Source organism: Colobus angolensis, unplaced genomic scaffold (assembly GCF_000951035.1).
Source record: "Colobus angolensis palliatus isolate OR3802 unplaced genomic scaffold, Cang.pa_1.0 Scaffold136, whole genome shotgun sequence".
Taxonomy (NCBI): domain Eukaryota; kingdom Metazoa; phylum Chordata; class Mammalia; order Primates; family Cercopithecidae; genus Colobus; species Colobus angolensis.
The window spans coordinates 335,313-352,077 of NW_012114444.1; the positions used below are offsets into that span (position 1 = coordinate 335,313).

The 16,765-nt window shown below is 58.5% G+C and overlaps 2 protein-coding genes across 3 annotated transcripts in view; one reads left to right on the forward strand and one right to left on the reverse strand.

The window, feature by feature from the left end:
- Nucleotides 1–6,243: 6,243 nt before the first annotated feature.
- Nucleotides 6,244–7,245, forward strand: NPBWR2 (neuropeptides B/W receptor 2). Its single transcript, XM_011934419.1, has one exon. The coding sequence runs from the start codon at nucleotides 6,244–6,246 to the stop codon at nucleotides 7,243–7,245; it is 1,002 nt and encodes a 333-aa protein (XP_011789809.1).
- Nucleotides 7,246–11,560: 4,315 nt separating this feature from the next.
- Nucleotides 11,561–16,765, reverse strand: part of OPRL1 (opiate receptor-like 1) — an 18,605-nt gene continuing 13,400 nt past the window's right edge. For both annotated transcript variants that reach the window (XM_011934421.1, XM_011934422.1), the window contains exons 3-4: nucleotides 14,071–14,426; nucleotides 11,561–13,950 (exon numbers count right to left, since the gene is read on the reverse strand). In XM_011934421.1, the coding sequence (XP_011789811.1) occupies nucleotides 13,427–13,950; nucleotides 14,071–14,426 (880 nt within the window). In that variant the 3' untranslated portion in view covers nucleotides 11,561–13,426. The remainder of the gene's footprint in view (nucleotides 13,951–14,070; nucleotides 14,427–16,765) is intronic.

The following is a 16,765-nucleotide window of genomic DNA, read 5'->3' on the forward strand; positions in this document are numbered from 1 at the left end:
GCCCTCTTTGGGGGCCCAGGGTGCTCTGCCGCTGCAGGCACCAGCGAAGGGTGTCATAGGACATACACACACTCCCGCCCACCCAGATGTGCGTCCACATGCACCGACATGCCCGAGTAACCCCCTCCCCCAGAGACTCAAAGGCGCCTGCACCTGCCTGCCCACCCTGCCCCCGATCTCTGAGTGGCCACAGCTGCTCCCAGCCCTGAGGACAGGGTGTGACCCCCTCCAGCCCTCTCCTACATCTCCAGCCACACTGAGATCACCCAGGGACACGCCCCTGAGGCAGGCAAGTGACACCTCCTCAGTGAAGCCCTCTGGGTTGAGCCTCCAGAGAGCACCTGGAAGCTTCTGAGCTCAGGGCAGGCCCATTCCAGAGCCTATTCCTGGTTATTAGGGCCTGGGACTGGCCAAGGCAAGGAGAACAGGCAGCAGTCACCACTGGGGAAGACTGTCCTGGGGACCCGCCCTCCTGTGCTTGGATTGGGGCCTTTGTGGGTGAGCAGGAGGCTGCAGCCGCTTTGGTAATTGATTTAAGCAACCCTCCCAGCCCCAAGAGGAGACAGGCCTGGGCCCTAGGGAACAGTCGCCCTCCTTCCTGTCTGCGTGCTTCAGTCACGATGGGAGCTTTGCACCAGGCTCCCTGAGCCTGCCACCTACACGCGCCTGGGGCGGTAGGAGGCACGTGGGTAGGGCAGGCACAGCTTTAGCAGATGAGGTCCAGAGATGAGAGGGAGGCCTCAGTGCCCCAGCCCCAGCAGCCCTGTAAACCCTGGCTGCCGAAGGCCTTGGTCAGGGTGGGGGCTGCCCACAGGCAGCCAGACCTACATGCCACCGTGACCTCCAGCTTCCCCACAATGGCCTCTTCCCCAACCTGCTCAGGCCTCTGCTCCCCTAACTGTCACCTCCAGAACCTCTGGCTTTAGGACCTGGCCCCAAGGGCCCTCTTTCCCCCAGGGGCCTTGCCCCCACTCACCCAACCTCCCCCACCCCCTCCAGGTTTCAGCACAGGAGGTGCCTTCTCTGAAAGGCCCAGTGGCCTCCTGCTCCCCCCAGAGCTCCCCTTCCTCCTGTTCCACAGTGCACTGCACTATTTCACCCACCATCTGCCTCCCCCACCAAACGGCCAGCCCCACGAGAGCAGGAATTGGCCCTTTGTTCACTGTAGTCCTCCCAGGCAAATATGTGTGCAGTGGACGAATGACTCAGCGCCCAAGGTAGGGTATTTGGGAGATGGCTGAGGACCCAGTCTGGTTGCCCTGGCCCCTCTCATCTGCCCTGAGCTAAGGTGCCCGGTGGCTATGGCCCTGTCTAACATGTCCTCCCCTGGGGACAGTTCGTTGCTGACTGGAAGGGGGAAGAGAGAGGCAGCGGGTACCCTGAGGCATGGTGGGGAACCCTGAATTTAAATGAGAAATGGTCCCTTCCCAGTTTTATAAATAAAGTGTGTTTTCTCCCAGCTTCCCTGGAGAACTCACCTCCCACTCAGAGAAACTGGCCCTGAATCACTTATCTCTCTTGAGAGAGCTAAGCTGCCCAGTTACCTACTTAGAGAAGGCCAGGCCTGGGCCTCTCGCTGGTCTTCTTTTTTTCTGTGACAGGGTCCCACTCCATCACCCAGGCTGGGGTGCCGTGGCGCGATCTCGGCTCACTGCAGCCTTGACTTCCTGGGCTCAAGCGATTCTCCCACTTCAGCCTTTCAAGCAGTGGGACTATAGGCGTGCACCACCATACCCAGCTAATGTTTGTTTTTCTGGGTTTTTTTGAGACAGAGTCTCACTCTGTCCCCCAGGCTGCAGTGCCGTGGCATGATCTCGGCTCAATGCAACCTCTGCTTCCCGAGTCCAAGTGATTCTCCTGCCTCAGCCTCCGGAGTAGCTGGGATTACAGATTACAGGCACCCATCATGTGCCTGGCCACAATAATTTTTGTGTTTTTAGTAGAGATGGGGTTTCGCCATGTTGGCCAGGCTGGTCTTAAACTCCTGACCTCAGGTGATCCGTCCACCTTGGCCTCCCAAAGTGCTGGGATTACAGGTGTGATCCACCACACCTGGCCCTCTCACTAGTCCTAATGGCCTAGGCCTCTTGGGAGCACTTACCCTGCATGGCCACAGCCACAGCTGAGGCTCATCTTGGAGAGCTGATGGAGGAGAGAGAGCAGGGCAGACAGGCCTGGACTCTGGCCAGCAGGGCAGAATCCACCCCTCCTACCAGGGCCTGCCTGGCTAGAGAGGAGATGGTCAACATGCGCACACAAGTCCGTATGAACCTCTGGGTCTGTATGTCTGCTACATATATGCATGCACATTGAAGATCCGAGTTGTAGCGCTCACTGAGGGACAGACGGAGGGCAGCTGCCACACCTATATGAAGTGGCAATAAGAATAAAGCCAGCACAGCCATGCTTATATGTTGCTTAGCTGTCTCAGAGTCCTGGTGCTTCTCCCTGGCCCCTGCCCGAGGGGTACAGTGTCACTGTGCCCAGCCGCACATAAATGTAGGTCTGCTTCTCCTTCGGGTCCCTGCAGGACCCCCACACACAGCCCCACAGGATGCTCAGATGCACACTGACTGGCACCCATCACTCCATCACCCCACACCCCGGACAGATGATGTGCCCTGCCAGTGGCCCCCACCATCGTTCTGCCCGACAGAGCTGAGCACGGCTCCCTCCCTCCCTGGCCTCTCCTCTCTACATCCAAAGGGCCTCACAGGTTCGTTGGAAAAGGCCAATTTATTTCTGAAAATGGAAATCATTTCCACAGAACGATGTTCTCACAAGGTCACAGTTGGCTGGAACAATGCCCGGCCCACAGACAGAGCAAAGGGCCTTTCTGAGCCCTGAGGGCTGGGGGTACAGACAGGGGAGCACCCCCAGCTCAGGCCCTGGTGTTGCAGTGGGCATAAGCAAGGTGCTTCTGGGAGGAAGAAAAGGCTCCTGGGGTTGCTGCTTTTGTGGCTGGGAGGACCTGACACCTCCAACCGGCCTCCCCGGGGTCCTGAGCTCTGCACCCGGCAGTCTCCCCCATCCCCACTGCCCTCAGGTCCCATCCCTTCCTTCATGCCCACCCCACCTCCAATGTGACCGGCGGGCTGTGGTGCCAGACCAGCCTTCAGGACAGGCTCAGGAGTGCAGAGGTAGAGTCTGGGAGGGGCTCAGATTCCCAGAGTCACCAGACACCGGTGGAGTGAAAAGAGGACCCAGACTCATGGTTGGCTTCAGAGGAAGCCAGACACACACGGTGGGACCTTTGCATGGGAAGATTCTGTAGTCTGAGGGATGCCCCTGACACTGGGTTCCCCACTCCTGAGGCTTAAGGGAAGACCCTCCTGGAACACCCTGCTCTGAAAAAGGTGTGGGTGGCAGTCGGTGTCCTGCAGGGCAAAGAGCAGGAGGGGTGCCAAGAGCTCAGGCCACACGGGGGCACTGGGCAGAGGAAGGTATCAGCACTAGCCTGGGCCCCTCCCAAAATGCATGGGAAGGGAGAGGCCCCCAGCAATGCCCCCAGGGAGGCCCAGAATCAGGCCAGTGTGGCCAGCCCCACCCCAGGACAGCAGCTCGGTGACACCAGGCCTCGGACATTCTCCCAGTGCCCAGTGCTGAGGCCATGGTCGGTCGCTCCCCAGCCAAGACCAGTGACCGCCTGGCCCAGCCTACACCCTGGTCAATGGCTGGGCCACTAGGGCCAAGGAGGACGAGGACACCACATGCCAGGCCTGGCCTCTCTGTGTCATGCCTCTGGTTTCCAGGAGCTGTGAACTGACCCCTCCTGACCCCACAAACACCCCGAATCACAAAATTCAGCCCCAATGCAGCCTCTCTTCATGGCTGCTAACCACCATCCCCGACCTCAGGGGCCTCAAGCTCCACGAATGGGACGAACTGTGGCTACCACCAGCCCCAGGCTCCGTCGAGACACACCCGTAGACCCCCCACCGCCATCCCCAAACTCTGGCTGAAGAGGAGTGTGAGATATCTCCGCAGGGCTCCCTGACCCCAGATCCAACATCCACACGGCATAGCCCATGGAAGGGTAGCTCGGGGCCCATCCACAGTGTGCCCTCAGGCTGGTGACATCAGGGTACTCAGGGTGACTGCCCAGGCTCCTGTCCTAACCAACAGACTTGACAGAGCAACTCTCATGAAAGAAGGCAGACTGTGAGTGTGGGGTGACAGTCTTGCGACCCCACAGGCAGAGGGCACGGTCTCGATGGGCAGCCACATCTCCCCAGACTGAAAACACACAGTGACCAGGTGCGGTGGCTCATGTCTGTAACCTGAGCACTTTGGGAGGCCGAGGTAGGCTGGAGCTCAGGGGTTCGAGACCAGCCTGGGCAACATGGTGAAACTCGTCTCTACAAAAAAAATACAAAAATTAGCCAGGCATGGTGGCACATGCCTGTAGTGCCAGCTACTTGAGAGGCTGAGGTGGGAGGATCACCTGAGCCCAGGGAGGTCACGGCTGCAGTGAGCCATGATAGCACCACTGCACCCCAGCCTGGGCGACAGAGCAAGACCCCGTCTCAAAAAAGAAAGAAAGGAAAGAAAACACACAGATCCTCTGACCCAACACGTCTCCGCTGAGGAACAGCCCTGACTGGCGACTGCTCGTGTCAGCTGTGGCACTGCCTGCAAAGCATGTCCAGAAGCCGCCGAGCTGCACACACGGGAGTTGAATAAGGCAGGGTGCGTCCAGCAAGGAAGAAAAGCGGGGAGAAGGGAAGGACTCGAAGACCAACCCAGAGCAGAGTGCGACACTCACCATCTCTGCAGGACGGCATGAGAGATGCACGTCAGGGTGCGAACGTTTTCCCTGCAGCCTTTCACAGCTTGCCTAGGTTGAGTTCCTCTTTTAGCAAAAGACAAAAAAAGAAGGTGGGTTGCCTGTGGCCAACAAGTTCTGCTTCCACCTGAGGGCATACAGACCCCCCAGACCCCCACACTCAGCCAAGGACATGTAGACACACTCAGATACAACGCAGAGCTCACCCACAGAAACCCCCATGCAGGCAGACACAGGCCCACACACATGTACATGTCCTAACTGGTACCCACACACACAGGCACATACCATGTACATGTCCTAACTGGCACCCACACACACACACAGGACACACAGGCACACCATGTACATGTCCTAACTGGGACACACACACACACACACACACAAGCACACACCATGTACACGCACAGCGTGGGGCACAAGATCCACCAAGACACCCATGTACGCAGATAAAGGTGCCCAAGTCCATAGTGACTCCCAGACAGAGGCACAGACGCCCTCAGTGCCCTCTACCCGAAGACCTGGGCACACCCAGAGGCCCCTGTATGGAGTGCCTTCCTGACACACAGGCGCACACGTGCCTCAGCCACCCACTGAGGAGTCTGCCTAGGTAAGTGAGTGCTAAGGAGACCCTGGGACAGCCGACTGCAGGCGCTACTGCAGCTCAGGGGAAGGTGGGGCCTGCCTTCCAGGCTCCACGTCAGCGAGGGGGATCCGCCTCCCTCCCTCACCAGCATCAGCACAGGCACCAGGCTGCGAACCTCACCACCGGGGCTGAGGCAGCCAGCAGGGCAGGTCCTGAAAGTGCTGAAACCTCAGCGGGAGGTCTGTGAGTGAGGACCATACCTCCCCGCGACTGCCTGCACTGGCCAAAAACAGGAACACACCATGGCTGCCAACTTCTGGACTTGAAACACTGCACAGGTCAGTGGAGAGAAAGTAGCTGCACCGGCAGGGTCTGCAGCATCTCTCGGGAGGGTGTGAGGGAGGGTGCAGACTCCACGACCCCTGAGGGAGAGACCTTCAGATTCAAGGGAGCCAGAGACGAGCTTGGGAGGTGCGTTTTCAAAGGGACCTCTTGAGTCTACTTAGCCTGTGCATTTGCGGGTTGCTGGGGCAGGGGCAGATCCACGTCTCCTCTTCCCAGGAGGCTGGCCAGCAGCTCTCTCTACGGGAGAAGGGAACGGATCTGCTAAAGTATCACCAGGAAGAGGCAGGAGGAGGCCCCCACACACCCCACCAGGCTCCCTCTGGCCCCATGTCCTTGACCTGGCAAAGTGGCCGCCGTCTCTGCCAGAGAACTTGGAGTGGCCATGCTCTAACAGACAGCCAGGTCTCAAAGTTTCTGGTTGTCTTTCTTTCCTAGAATCCAGCCCAAGGAGGCCCCCAACCAGATACCCAACTCCAAGGCACCTCCCACTTGCCCAGGGCACAAATTGTCAACGGTCCCAGCTACAATGCAGGCCGCTGGGCTCCCAGAGCTCCCTGACAGCAGGGGCTCCTTCTCTCTCCCCAAGATGGGTTCCAACATCTCTCAGGACAATGGCACCGGCCACAATGCCACCTTCTCTGAGCCGCTGCCGTTCCTCTATGTGCTCCTGCCCGCCGTGTACTCTGGGATTTGTGCCGTGGGCCTGACTGGCAACACGGCCGTCATCCTTGTAATCCTGAGGGCGCCCAAGATGAAGACGGTGACCAATGTGTTCATCCTGAACCTGGCCATCGCCGATGGGCTCTTCACACTGGTACTGCCTGTCAACATCGCAGAGCACCTGCTGCAGCACTGGCCCTTCGGGGAGCTGCTCTGCAAGCTGGTGCTGGCCATCGACCACTACAACATCTTCTCCAGCATCTACTTCCTAGCCGTGATGAGCGTGGACCGATACCTGGTGGTGCTGGCCACTGTGCGGTCCCACCACATGCCCTGGCGCACCTACCGGGGGGCAAAGGTCGCCAGCCTGTGTGTCTGGCTGGGTGTCACGGTTCTGGTTCTGCCCTTCTTCTCTTTTGCTGGCGTCTATAGCAATGAGCTGCAGGTCCCAAGCTGCGGGCTGAGCTTCCCGCGGCCCGAGCGGGTCTGGTTCAAGGCCAGCCGTGTCTACACGTTGGTCCTGGGCTTCGTGGTACCTGTGTGCACCATCTGTGTGCTCTACACAGACCTGCTGCGCAGGCTGCGGGCCGTGCGGCTCTGCTCTGGCGCCAAGGCTCTAGGCAAGGCCAGGCGGAAGGTGACCATCCTGGTCCTCGTCGTGCTGGCCGTGTGCCTCCTCTGCTGGACGCCCTTCCACCTGGCCTCTGTCGTGGCCCTGACCACAGACCTGCCCCAGACCCCACTGGTCATCAGCATGTCCTACGTCATCACCAGCCTCAGCTACGCCAACTCGTGCCTGAACCCCTTCCTCTACGCCTTTCTAGACGACAACTTCCGGAAAAATTTCTGTACCCTGTTCGGGTGCTGAGGGGCCTGAGCACCCACCATCACCCCCACTACCACCCAGTTCAGGTTGTCTCTTTCAGGGGGTGCCCGTCCTGTTCACATCCCAGTGCTGTCTTCTCCACACAGTGAGACACAGACCCTCAAACACTGGCCACCAGACCTACAGAGACAGCTGTGGGCATATATCTTCCATGTCTCTGCTTCCTGGACAGCCCCTGGGTGGACAGCAGCAGGGAGCCAGGTCCTGGCAGAAGGCCCCAACACAGCAAGCATCCTGAGTCCACTTACCCACGAGAGACAGACAGATGGACAAGCGCCTCGGAAGGCTCTGGGACTCAGGATCCCTAATGACAGTGGTCGGGAGGGAAGGGACCTGAACTATGGTGTCGACCTGGGCCAGCGCCATGTCGCACAGTCTCTCCCCAAGACAGGGTTGGGAAGTGGCAAGTGCGGGCGCCTCAGACAGCAGCAGTGCTGTGTGGCTGCAAAGGCCAAGGACACCTGCACCAAATGAGACCATGGAATCCACTCTCATGGGCTGAAACCCCAGTGACATTCCAGCAGGAGGCCCGTCCCCGCCGTGCCCGCATGCCATGGCCTGTGCTCCTCTGTACTCCCCATGCTGTGGCCGATGGTCCTCTCATATTTTGCTAGAGGGTACAGGGCCCTTTTGCCAGGACCTCTGGGCCACCACAGCCTAGGGACCATCTGTCACTTGGACAGGCTGGCACCTGGAACTCTTTCTCCCGCGGTGTGGCCAGGGGCTTGTAATCAGCCAGCAGGAGCTGCTGAAACTCTGGTGGGGGCAGGGTGAGGGTGGTAATGAAGTGCAGGCAGCTGTCAGGTGGGAGGGGCCAGGGGCTGGTCCCAGGTGTGCTGTGGCCAGGCCCCGACTCTTGGCCCCATGGCTCTCAGCTGGTTCCATGCCTGGTATTCCAGCCTGGCAGTGAGGTGTGAGTGCTCTGGGTTGGTTTCCATCCTCATGACCCAGAGCTCTGATCAATCTGTCCAGCGGGCACACAGGACCCACCATTCACCAGACCACGAGGCATTCCAGGGTGTACGCCCACCTCCACCCATCCACCAAGTACTCCAGCTCTCCAGGCCACAAGGGCCCTGCCTGTCGAGCCCCCTCGGCTCAGGCCTGCATCAGTGCCTCTCCTCCGTGCTAGCCAGCCAAACACGCCAAGGCTGTCTCCATACACTTATCCTCCCTGACAACATTGTATTAGTTATCTGTTGCTGCATAACAAATTTCTCCAAAACTCAGCAGCTTAAAACAACTTCTACTATTTCACAGCTTCTGTGGTTCAAGAATTAAAGTGGCTTTTTGGGTGGTTCTGGCTCAGGGTCTCTCCTGAGGTTGCAGTCAGGACGTTGGCCAAGGCCCTGGCCCTCAGAAGCCTGGGCAGGGGCTGGGGTATCTCCTTCTGAGAAGTCTCCCTCCCGCGGCTACGGGCAGGAGGCCTCTGCTCCTCACCACATGGAAGCTTCAGGAGCTGAGTGTCCTCAAAACATGGCACTGGGTCCCCCAGAGCCAGCGACCCAGGGGGGAGCCAAGAGGACGCCTCAACACATTTGAGGCCAAGTGTCTGGAGCCACTTGCCATCCCTTCTACTACATTCTGTGTATTGGAAGCAAGTCACAGGTCCAGCCCACACTTGGGGGCTGTAGACTGTTTATTTTTCTTTTGCTTCAATATTTTTTTTAAATCGAGAAGGGGTCTCACTCTGTTGACCAGGCTGGAGTGCTGTGGTGCGGTCACAGCTCACGGCAGATTCGACTTCCTGAGCTCAGGCAATCCTCCCACATCAGCCTCTGGAGTAGCTGGGACCACATGCGTGCGCTACCACACCAGGCAATCTTTTTTTAAAGACGAGGTCTCACTATATTGCCCAGGCTGGTCTCAAACTCCTGGGCTCAAGTGATCCTCCTGCCTCAGCCTCCCAAAGTGCTGGGATTACAGGCATGAGCCCAGCCTGTGGACAATTTTTACGCCACCACCAACACCCACACCGCAGGAAGAACAAGCTGTCCCTGGATTTGTTTCCTGGCTGCGCTGCAGTCACACCTCGCAAAGCAGCAGCCTGTTACTGTGCCTGCGCGCTGCTACTGTGCCCCGGAGCCCCTTGAGGAGACAAGTGAGACGGTTTCCCAGACACCCGCTCCAAGCCCGCTCCAAGCCAGGTGTGAGGCGTAATGAGCGAGCGAACAATGAGGGGCGGGCAGGAGAGGCTCGGGAGTGGGAGTGTGCGCAGGCAGGGCTGAGAGTGAGCCCCACGGGGTGGGGCGGGGGCGCTGACGGAGCGCCAGGACGAGGACCCCTACAGCCCTCAGGGCCGAGGTCTCCCACCCGGCCCCCAGTTTGCCCTCTGGCCCCAGCGGGCCATCTCTGCTGCAGAGAAGGCGCCAACCAGGATTCCTCCAAAGAACCCAGACCCCTTCTGACCTCGGGCGGCTCCTGTCCCCATCCACAGTCCAGCAATGGGATCCTCAGCTTCTTCTCGGGGACCAGGCAGATCAGGCACAGCCACAGGGTCTGCAGACCACCAACCAGCCAGGGAGCAGCAGAGGACCCCCGAGGACTGGGGAGGCCCCAGCCAGCCAGGAGGGAGGGGCAGGTGGGCGGGCCTCCTGACACCGGGCGGGGTGGGCGCGGGGCAGGGGCCACACTGAGCGGCTCAGCCCGCCACGTCTGCACGCTCTGGGCTCCTGGTCCCAGGGACAGCCTGGCCCCGCCACCCACATTCAGACCCCGCTAGTGACCGCGGTTCCCACCGCCGCGCCCTGGGGCCCGAGGCTGGGCCCGCGTGAGCCCACAGCGCCCCCTGGCGGGAGGGTCCGACGCCGCCGCTGAACCCCGGCCTTCTGCGGTCGGACAGGACCCGGACCCTCCCGGACGCCCCAGCCGTCCCCACAACCCCACAAAGAGGGTTCTGAGGTCCTCTTTGCACAGGGAAGTTAACTGAGGCTCAGAAAAGCCAGGCGACTTGACCAAGCCCAACAGCAGAGGTGGGCTGGGGGAGCCGGGGGCTGGAGAGGAGACCCAGGGTGCGGTCAGAAGAAGGGTGGGGTGAGCCAGGGAGCTGGTCAGCCTCCAACACCCCGCAACTCCTCCTACGGCTCCTGGCCCCTGTCTGGCTGGCTCCTTCTGGACGACACTAGCTGTGGGCTTAGCCCTGGATCCACACCCACCCGAGGATAGGACAGCACCACGTGTGAGCCTCTTCCACCAAGCCCACACCATCTCCCGGGCCCAAGGGCAGGGTAACTACCCCGGTGCAGCCTGTCCCTCCCAAATTGTCCCTTGATGCCAAATTTTTGCTTTAATGGCAATGTGTTTGTTATGAGCTATTTGTGTTCCTCCAAAATTCGTATTTTGAAATCCCACCCGCCAAGCTGATGGTATCAGGAGAAGGGGGCCTTTGGGAGATGACAGGTCATGACCGCGGAGTCCTCCTGAATGGGATGAGTGCCTTTAGGAAACAGACGCTCTCGAGCTCTCAAACCCATGTCATGATATAGTGAGAAGACGGCCCTCTACGGCCTGGGAGCGGGTCTCTCCCAGAACCTGACTGTGCCTGCACCTCATCTCTGATCTCCAGTCTCCAGAACCATGAGAAATAAACGTCTGTTGTTTCTGTTGCCATTGGATCTATGGTACTTTGCTACAGCCGTCCAGGATAAGACAGTGTCTGTCATTCAAACCTATATAAAACCCTACAGAACTTGCCCATCTGCCCATGCCCTGGAGACAAGCCCTTGGCCTGGAGTGTGCCGGTGCCCACCCTCCAAAGCTGCTCTGTTTTGCAGGTCAGCCTGGGCTGCACTGGGCCAAACAGGAACCAGGAGGCAGATGTCCATGGCAAGAGTGTGCCCAGCCCCAGAGGAGGCTGTCTGCTCATCCTTCATCAACACTCCCCTCAGATCTGCTCTAGGAAGGGGAAATGAGCAGGAGCAGGGGTTCTTCTGAGATGAACTAGGGGAAAGAAAACCCTGCAGCCTGGGTGGGAGCAGCCTCCTCCCACTGGATCCTCAGGAAACCTCTCTTTCCAGGGGCAGGGGAGAGGTGCGGCCATCGGTTATTTAGGGAGAAACTGTGTGTGCTGAAGAAAAGGTAACAGCCCAGCCAACACACCGTTAACTGGCCTCAACTCTCCCCAGGGTTCCAGCCTACTGGAGGACCCTTCACTGAGGACAGAGCCCAGCCTGTTGAGCAGCACAGGACAAGTGCAAGAACTCAGCCTAAACCCCATAGCCTCCTCCCACTCACGTGTTAATCCCAGAAAAGTCACCCCAAAAGCAAATCCCCAGGTGGCAGGAGCCAGAAACACCTGTTATGAAGAGTACCCAGCCAGTGAGCAGGTGTTTATTAGGGTCCTTTTTCATTACCCCAGAGACAGACCCAGGGCTGGCTGCGTGCACAGGAAGTAACGCTTGCCACATGCATAAATACGTGAAGATGCACATTACGTCAGCACAGAGTCACAAAACACTTAGCCTTGGCAAGAAAACACTGTAGCTAGGCAGCTCCCATTCTCAGAGACTCCTGCCACAGATGTCACGCAGACAGCATGGGCCTCCCCAGGGACAGTCCCCACGGCCTAGACTCCCCAGAGCTGGAGGAGCAGCCCAGGCTCTGTGGTGAGATGGCCATCACTTACTGTTCTTGGCAGGAGCCTAAGGTTACCTGGCCAAAGTCTTGATGGAAAAAATGAGTTTTTTCAATGTTGCAGGTCTTTTAATAGTTCGTCTGTAGGAAGTGCACTTGCAAAGTCACCAACCTGCAGCTTCCATCTGCAGACCAGGGATGGTGATTCTCTGGGTGACCACAGCAGGGCATCCCCTGAGGTACAGAGACCCCCTCCCACCCCCCAGTGTTCTCGCAGCCACCACAGCGCTTACAGTTTGGCTCAAGCAAGCCCTGGCAAGTCCCACCCCTCATGCTGGCTCTGCTGTGAAGCTATCCTCTCGTCGGGCAGCAAGTTCAGGCCCTACGCAGGGCCATCTTGAGGCTTGTAAATGAAGCAGGCGTCATCAGAGCAGGACTCCGCTGTGGTCACCGGCTTCTCCTTCCCGCAACACAGCTTCCCCAAAATACTGCACGGCCGCTGACCTCCGGCTTCAAGCAAAGGAGAGGCTGTGAGGGGAGCCCTGGGAGAATGTGGAGACCCCCTGGGAGGATGTGGAGACCCCCAGAGAATCTTCTCCCACCCTGCTCCAAACAGCAGTCAAGACCAGGAAAATGAGGCCTCTACTTTGTGAACAACAGAGCCGCCCATGTGGTCACGCGGCGTCTTCCTCCTGAGACACCCGCCACACACCGAGAAGCAGAGCTTGGTTGCCGGTCCACAGCATGACAGTTCATTGCACTGCTGGAGGGAATGGGCCAGGGCCTCCCGTTGGTCTCCTGAAGGGAAATGGGGGTTGGACCCAGAGCCAAGCTGCAGTCAGGGATGAGGCCTGCACCGTGCAGCACACAGGAAACCTTCAGAGGTGTGGCTGGCCCAGGACCAGCTCGGGGTCTGCAGCCAAGGACGGCCAGCCCACCTGGACACTCTCCTGGGGTGGTCTGGCTGCACAGGTGGAGTCAGAACAAGCAAGTCCTCCTGGTGGCAGCTCCAAGCTCAGGGCAAGTCCCACCCCAAAGAAAAGCTGCCTGTTGGACTTCCCGGGCAGCGCCAAGCCTGTCCAGCTGCCCCGAGGAGACGTCCCAGGGCTGAAGGCAGCTGGAGCCCTGCCATGCAAACAGCACACAGCACGTAGGGTGCACAGGATGACACAGCCGCTGCTCCTCCTCCGGGTGTGCGCCCACCCAGGGTTCTGCCAACACAGCAGCAGAGAGGCCAAGAGTCACGTGAAGCACAGGCAGGGAGGGGCACAGGCTCCAGTCACGGCCATCCAGCAGCACGGCAGCTGCTTCCAGGTAGGTCTTTGTGTCACCTCAGCCCTGCACCAGGAGGGCAGCTTTAGTCTGTCTGGGGCCATGGAGGTAGCCCTAATGCTCTGACCTGTCCCATGATGTCACTAGGTCCTCCTCTGGGACCAAGTGTCCCTGGCCCACAGGGAAAAGCCCATCCAAGGCTCTGGATGCTCAGGGCTCAGGGTGTGTCAGCCTAGAGAGCAGTGACCTGTGTGAGCTCCGTGTTGGGCGTAGATGGGCTCTGCGGGCTGACGGGCACCATAGGCAGGTCCACGCCTAGTCACGCGGGCCGCGGTACCGTCTCAGAAGTCTTGCAGGCCAGGGCCACATCTTTGGCAATGCTGCGCACACGGTCAGACACCTGTACCTCCCGGCGCAGGGCAGAGGCACAGCAGAACTTGCGGAAGCAGGCCTTGAAGTTCTCATCCAGGAAGGCATAGAGGATGGGGTTGAGGCAGCTGTTGACGTAGCCCAGGGCTGTGCAGAAGCGCAGAATGGCCACGGCAGTCTCGCTGCCTGGCTGCACTCCCAGCCCTTGGACCAGCACAAAGACCTGGACAGGCGTCCAGCAGCCCACGAACACAGCCACCACCACCAGCACCAGCCGAGTGATGCGTCGCAAGTTCCGGTCCTTCTCCCGGGAGCCTGAGAGCAGGCGGACTCCGCGGAGCCTCCGGATCATGAGGCTGTAGCAGACGGAGATGATGAGCACGGGGATGATGAAGGAGAAGAGGAAGATGCAGACGGCAAACACAGGGCCCCAGTAGTCCTGTGGGGTAGGGATCTCCACCAGGCACTCGATCTCTGCAGGGAGAGAAGTGGGGTCAGAGTGGGCCCAGGAGACGTGGAGGGCAAGTGGGCCCAGAGGAGCCACCCAGGAGCCGTGGAGAGCCTGGTGAGGGGAGGAGGGAACACCCCACTGACCTTCATCCTCGACCTGTGCCGAGCCCATGATGGCAACAGGAACACCAACAACAGAGGCCAGGGCCCAGATGGCCACATTGACAGCCTGGGCTTTGCTGGATGTGCGGACGTCGAGGGCGCGGATGGGGTGGCAGATGGCTACGTAGCGATCCACACTCATGGCAGTCAGGGTGAAGGTGCTGGTGAACATGTTGTAGTAGTCAATGGCAATGACTGTCTTGCACAGGGCATTCCCAAACGGCCAGAAGCCCAGGAGGATGTCTGTGCCCTGGAAGGGCAGTGTCAGCAGGACCAGAGTGTCTGCCAGGGCCAGGTTAAAGATGTAAATATTGGTGGCTGTCTTCATTTTGGTGTGCCTGCAGAGTAGAGGGAGAAGAAAGGCTTCACTTGGCTATGCCGGCTGGACCGGGCAGCAAAGGGCAAGGGGCTCATCTTGGCCACCACAAGCTACACTGGCCCTGAGTCCCTTAACATCAGAGTTCCCATGGGGGCTTGGTAAGTGACAGCTCCTGGACCCAACCTGAGATTCACTGAGTCAGTCTCAGGGGATGGAACCTGGCATCAGACATCTTCACCAGCTCTTCAAGTGACTCTGACATACACAAAAGGATTCCAAGCCTTAAACATGAGTCTACTTTAGAGGGGTCAGGGGATGTAGGGTACCAGAACACACCCCAGACTCTGCACGGGAGCAAAGGGTTAGAGCCCTACGGGAAAAAGCCTGCTCTCCTTGCTTTTGAGTCCCCTCCGAGACCCTTCACAGACTCAGATGCTGACCCTGCAGTTGCCAGAGGTTTCTGAGAGCTCCGGAATCTATAAGAACATACCAAAAGGCTTCCAAGTCCACCCTGCTATCTAGCAACGGAGACAGAAAATGATGACAGGGACAGGAGGGATGCTAATAAGGTATGATTGTATCCAAGCACCTGAAAAGGTGCTGGGAAGGGCTGGGAAAGTTGTTGGTTAATAAAGTTTTGTTAAATAAGTCAATGGCTATAATATTTGGTGGGGGATCATGGTGGTGGTGGTGGTGATGGTGATGATGGTGATGGTGATGGTGATAGGGAGGATGGTGATGGGGATGAATGTGATGTGATGGTAATGATGGTGATGATGGTGAACGTGATGGTGGTGGTGGTGATGGTGGTGATAGTGGTGATGGCGATGATGGTGTCACGTGATGGTGATGACTGTGATGGTGATGGTGGCGGCGGTATTGGCAGTGGCAGCAGCACCCGAGATGACACTATTCTGTGTCAGTTTAGCTGCCTCGAGGAAATATGGGGCTCAGTTCTGCCTCTTAGAGAGGGATTATGAGGCCGGGCGCGGTGGCTCAAGCCTGTAATCCCAGCACTTTGGGAGGCCGAGACGGGTGGATCACGAGGTCAGGAGATCGAGACCATCCTGAGCTACACGGTGAAACCCCGTCTCTACTAAAAAATACAAAAACTAGCCGGGCGAGATGGCGGGCACCTGTAGTCCCAGCTACTCGGGAGGCTGAGGCAGGAGAATGGCGTAAACCCGGGAGGCGGAGCTTGCAGTGAGCCAAGATCGCGCCACTGCACTCCAGCCTGGGCGACAGAGCTAGACTCCGTCTCCAAAAAAAAAAAAAAAAAAACCAGAGAGGGATTATGAATAAGCACAAAGAGGCCGCAATTACGAAGAGAAAACAACAATGACAATGATTATGGCAAATACCTGTGCCAAGCTCTTCAGGGGGAATTTATGTCATTGAAGATTTACAAAAATGCTGCTTTGATCCCTACTCTACAGAGGAAGAAACTGAGGCCGAGAGGATCTATGTTGTTTTTTTAAGGCCTTAGAGCTGGTAAAAAGCAGAGCAGGGCTCAGAGCGGAGTGTTTCTGACTCCTGGGGCGGTCACCCCAGCCCACAGGCTCACAACATGCTGCTGCCTCTTGGGCCAGTGTGGCCACAGCAGCCCCTGAGCATCGCTCTCTCTGGGGACTCTGCCGAGCAGCATGACCTTCCCTGCCTGCTCTACTCCAAGAAGTGCCTCTGAGAGATCGAATGCCTCAGTGCAGAGGAGAAACACAGCAGAGAAGCGGTAACAGCCGGAGAGGTGCTCAAGCACAGGGACTGCCCCAGGCCGCCGCACTCCTCAGCCGTGACACGCCAGCCAGCCACGAAGGGACCTGCACATCACGGAGCAACCTCCGTGGAGCCTCCCTTCGGAGTCAGCTCTGGGGAGGGGCAGCTGTTCTTCCCACTCTCTCATCTGACCACGCATCACCTGCACACACACACACACACACACACACACGCACGCGCACACACACACGCACACACGCACGCGCGCACACACACACATGTGGTTACATGGTCCACCTTGCTCACTTTCCAGATGGGAAAAACAAGGCGCAGAGGGGAACAGCTTTTCTCAGGGACACTAAGAGGACAGGGCTGGGATGGTGGCAGCTTGAACACACAGCTACCCTGTCCTGCCTCTACCTCCATAACACCTCTGGTTGGGACCCTTTGGGGTTATAAGAAGGAACAGTTACTTTAGAGCCCTGGCCACTGTCTTCAGAACCGCCTTTTTCTGGGTCCAGGCAAATATCCTGGACCAATAAGAAACCTCATTCCAGCTGTCAGTCATCTTCCTGCTAAAGCACCACCCATAACCCCCCACTGCCTGAAGAACAGTGCCCCCGCACTGTCCCCCGCACTGCCCCC

What these genes read in the sequence shown, in the direction of transcription:
- NPBWR2 (XM_011934419.1), top strand. Translation starts at nt 6,244, where the DNA reads ATGCAGGCCGCTGGGCTCCCAGAGCTCCCTGACAGCAGGGGCTCCTTC.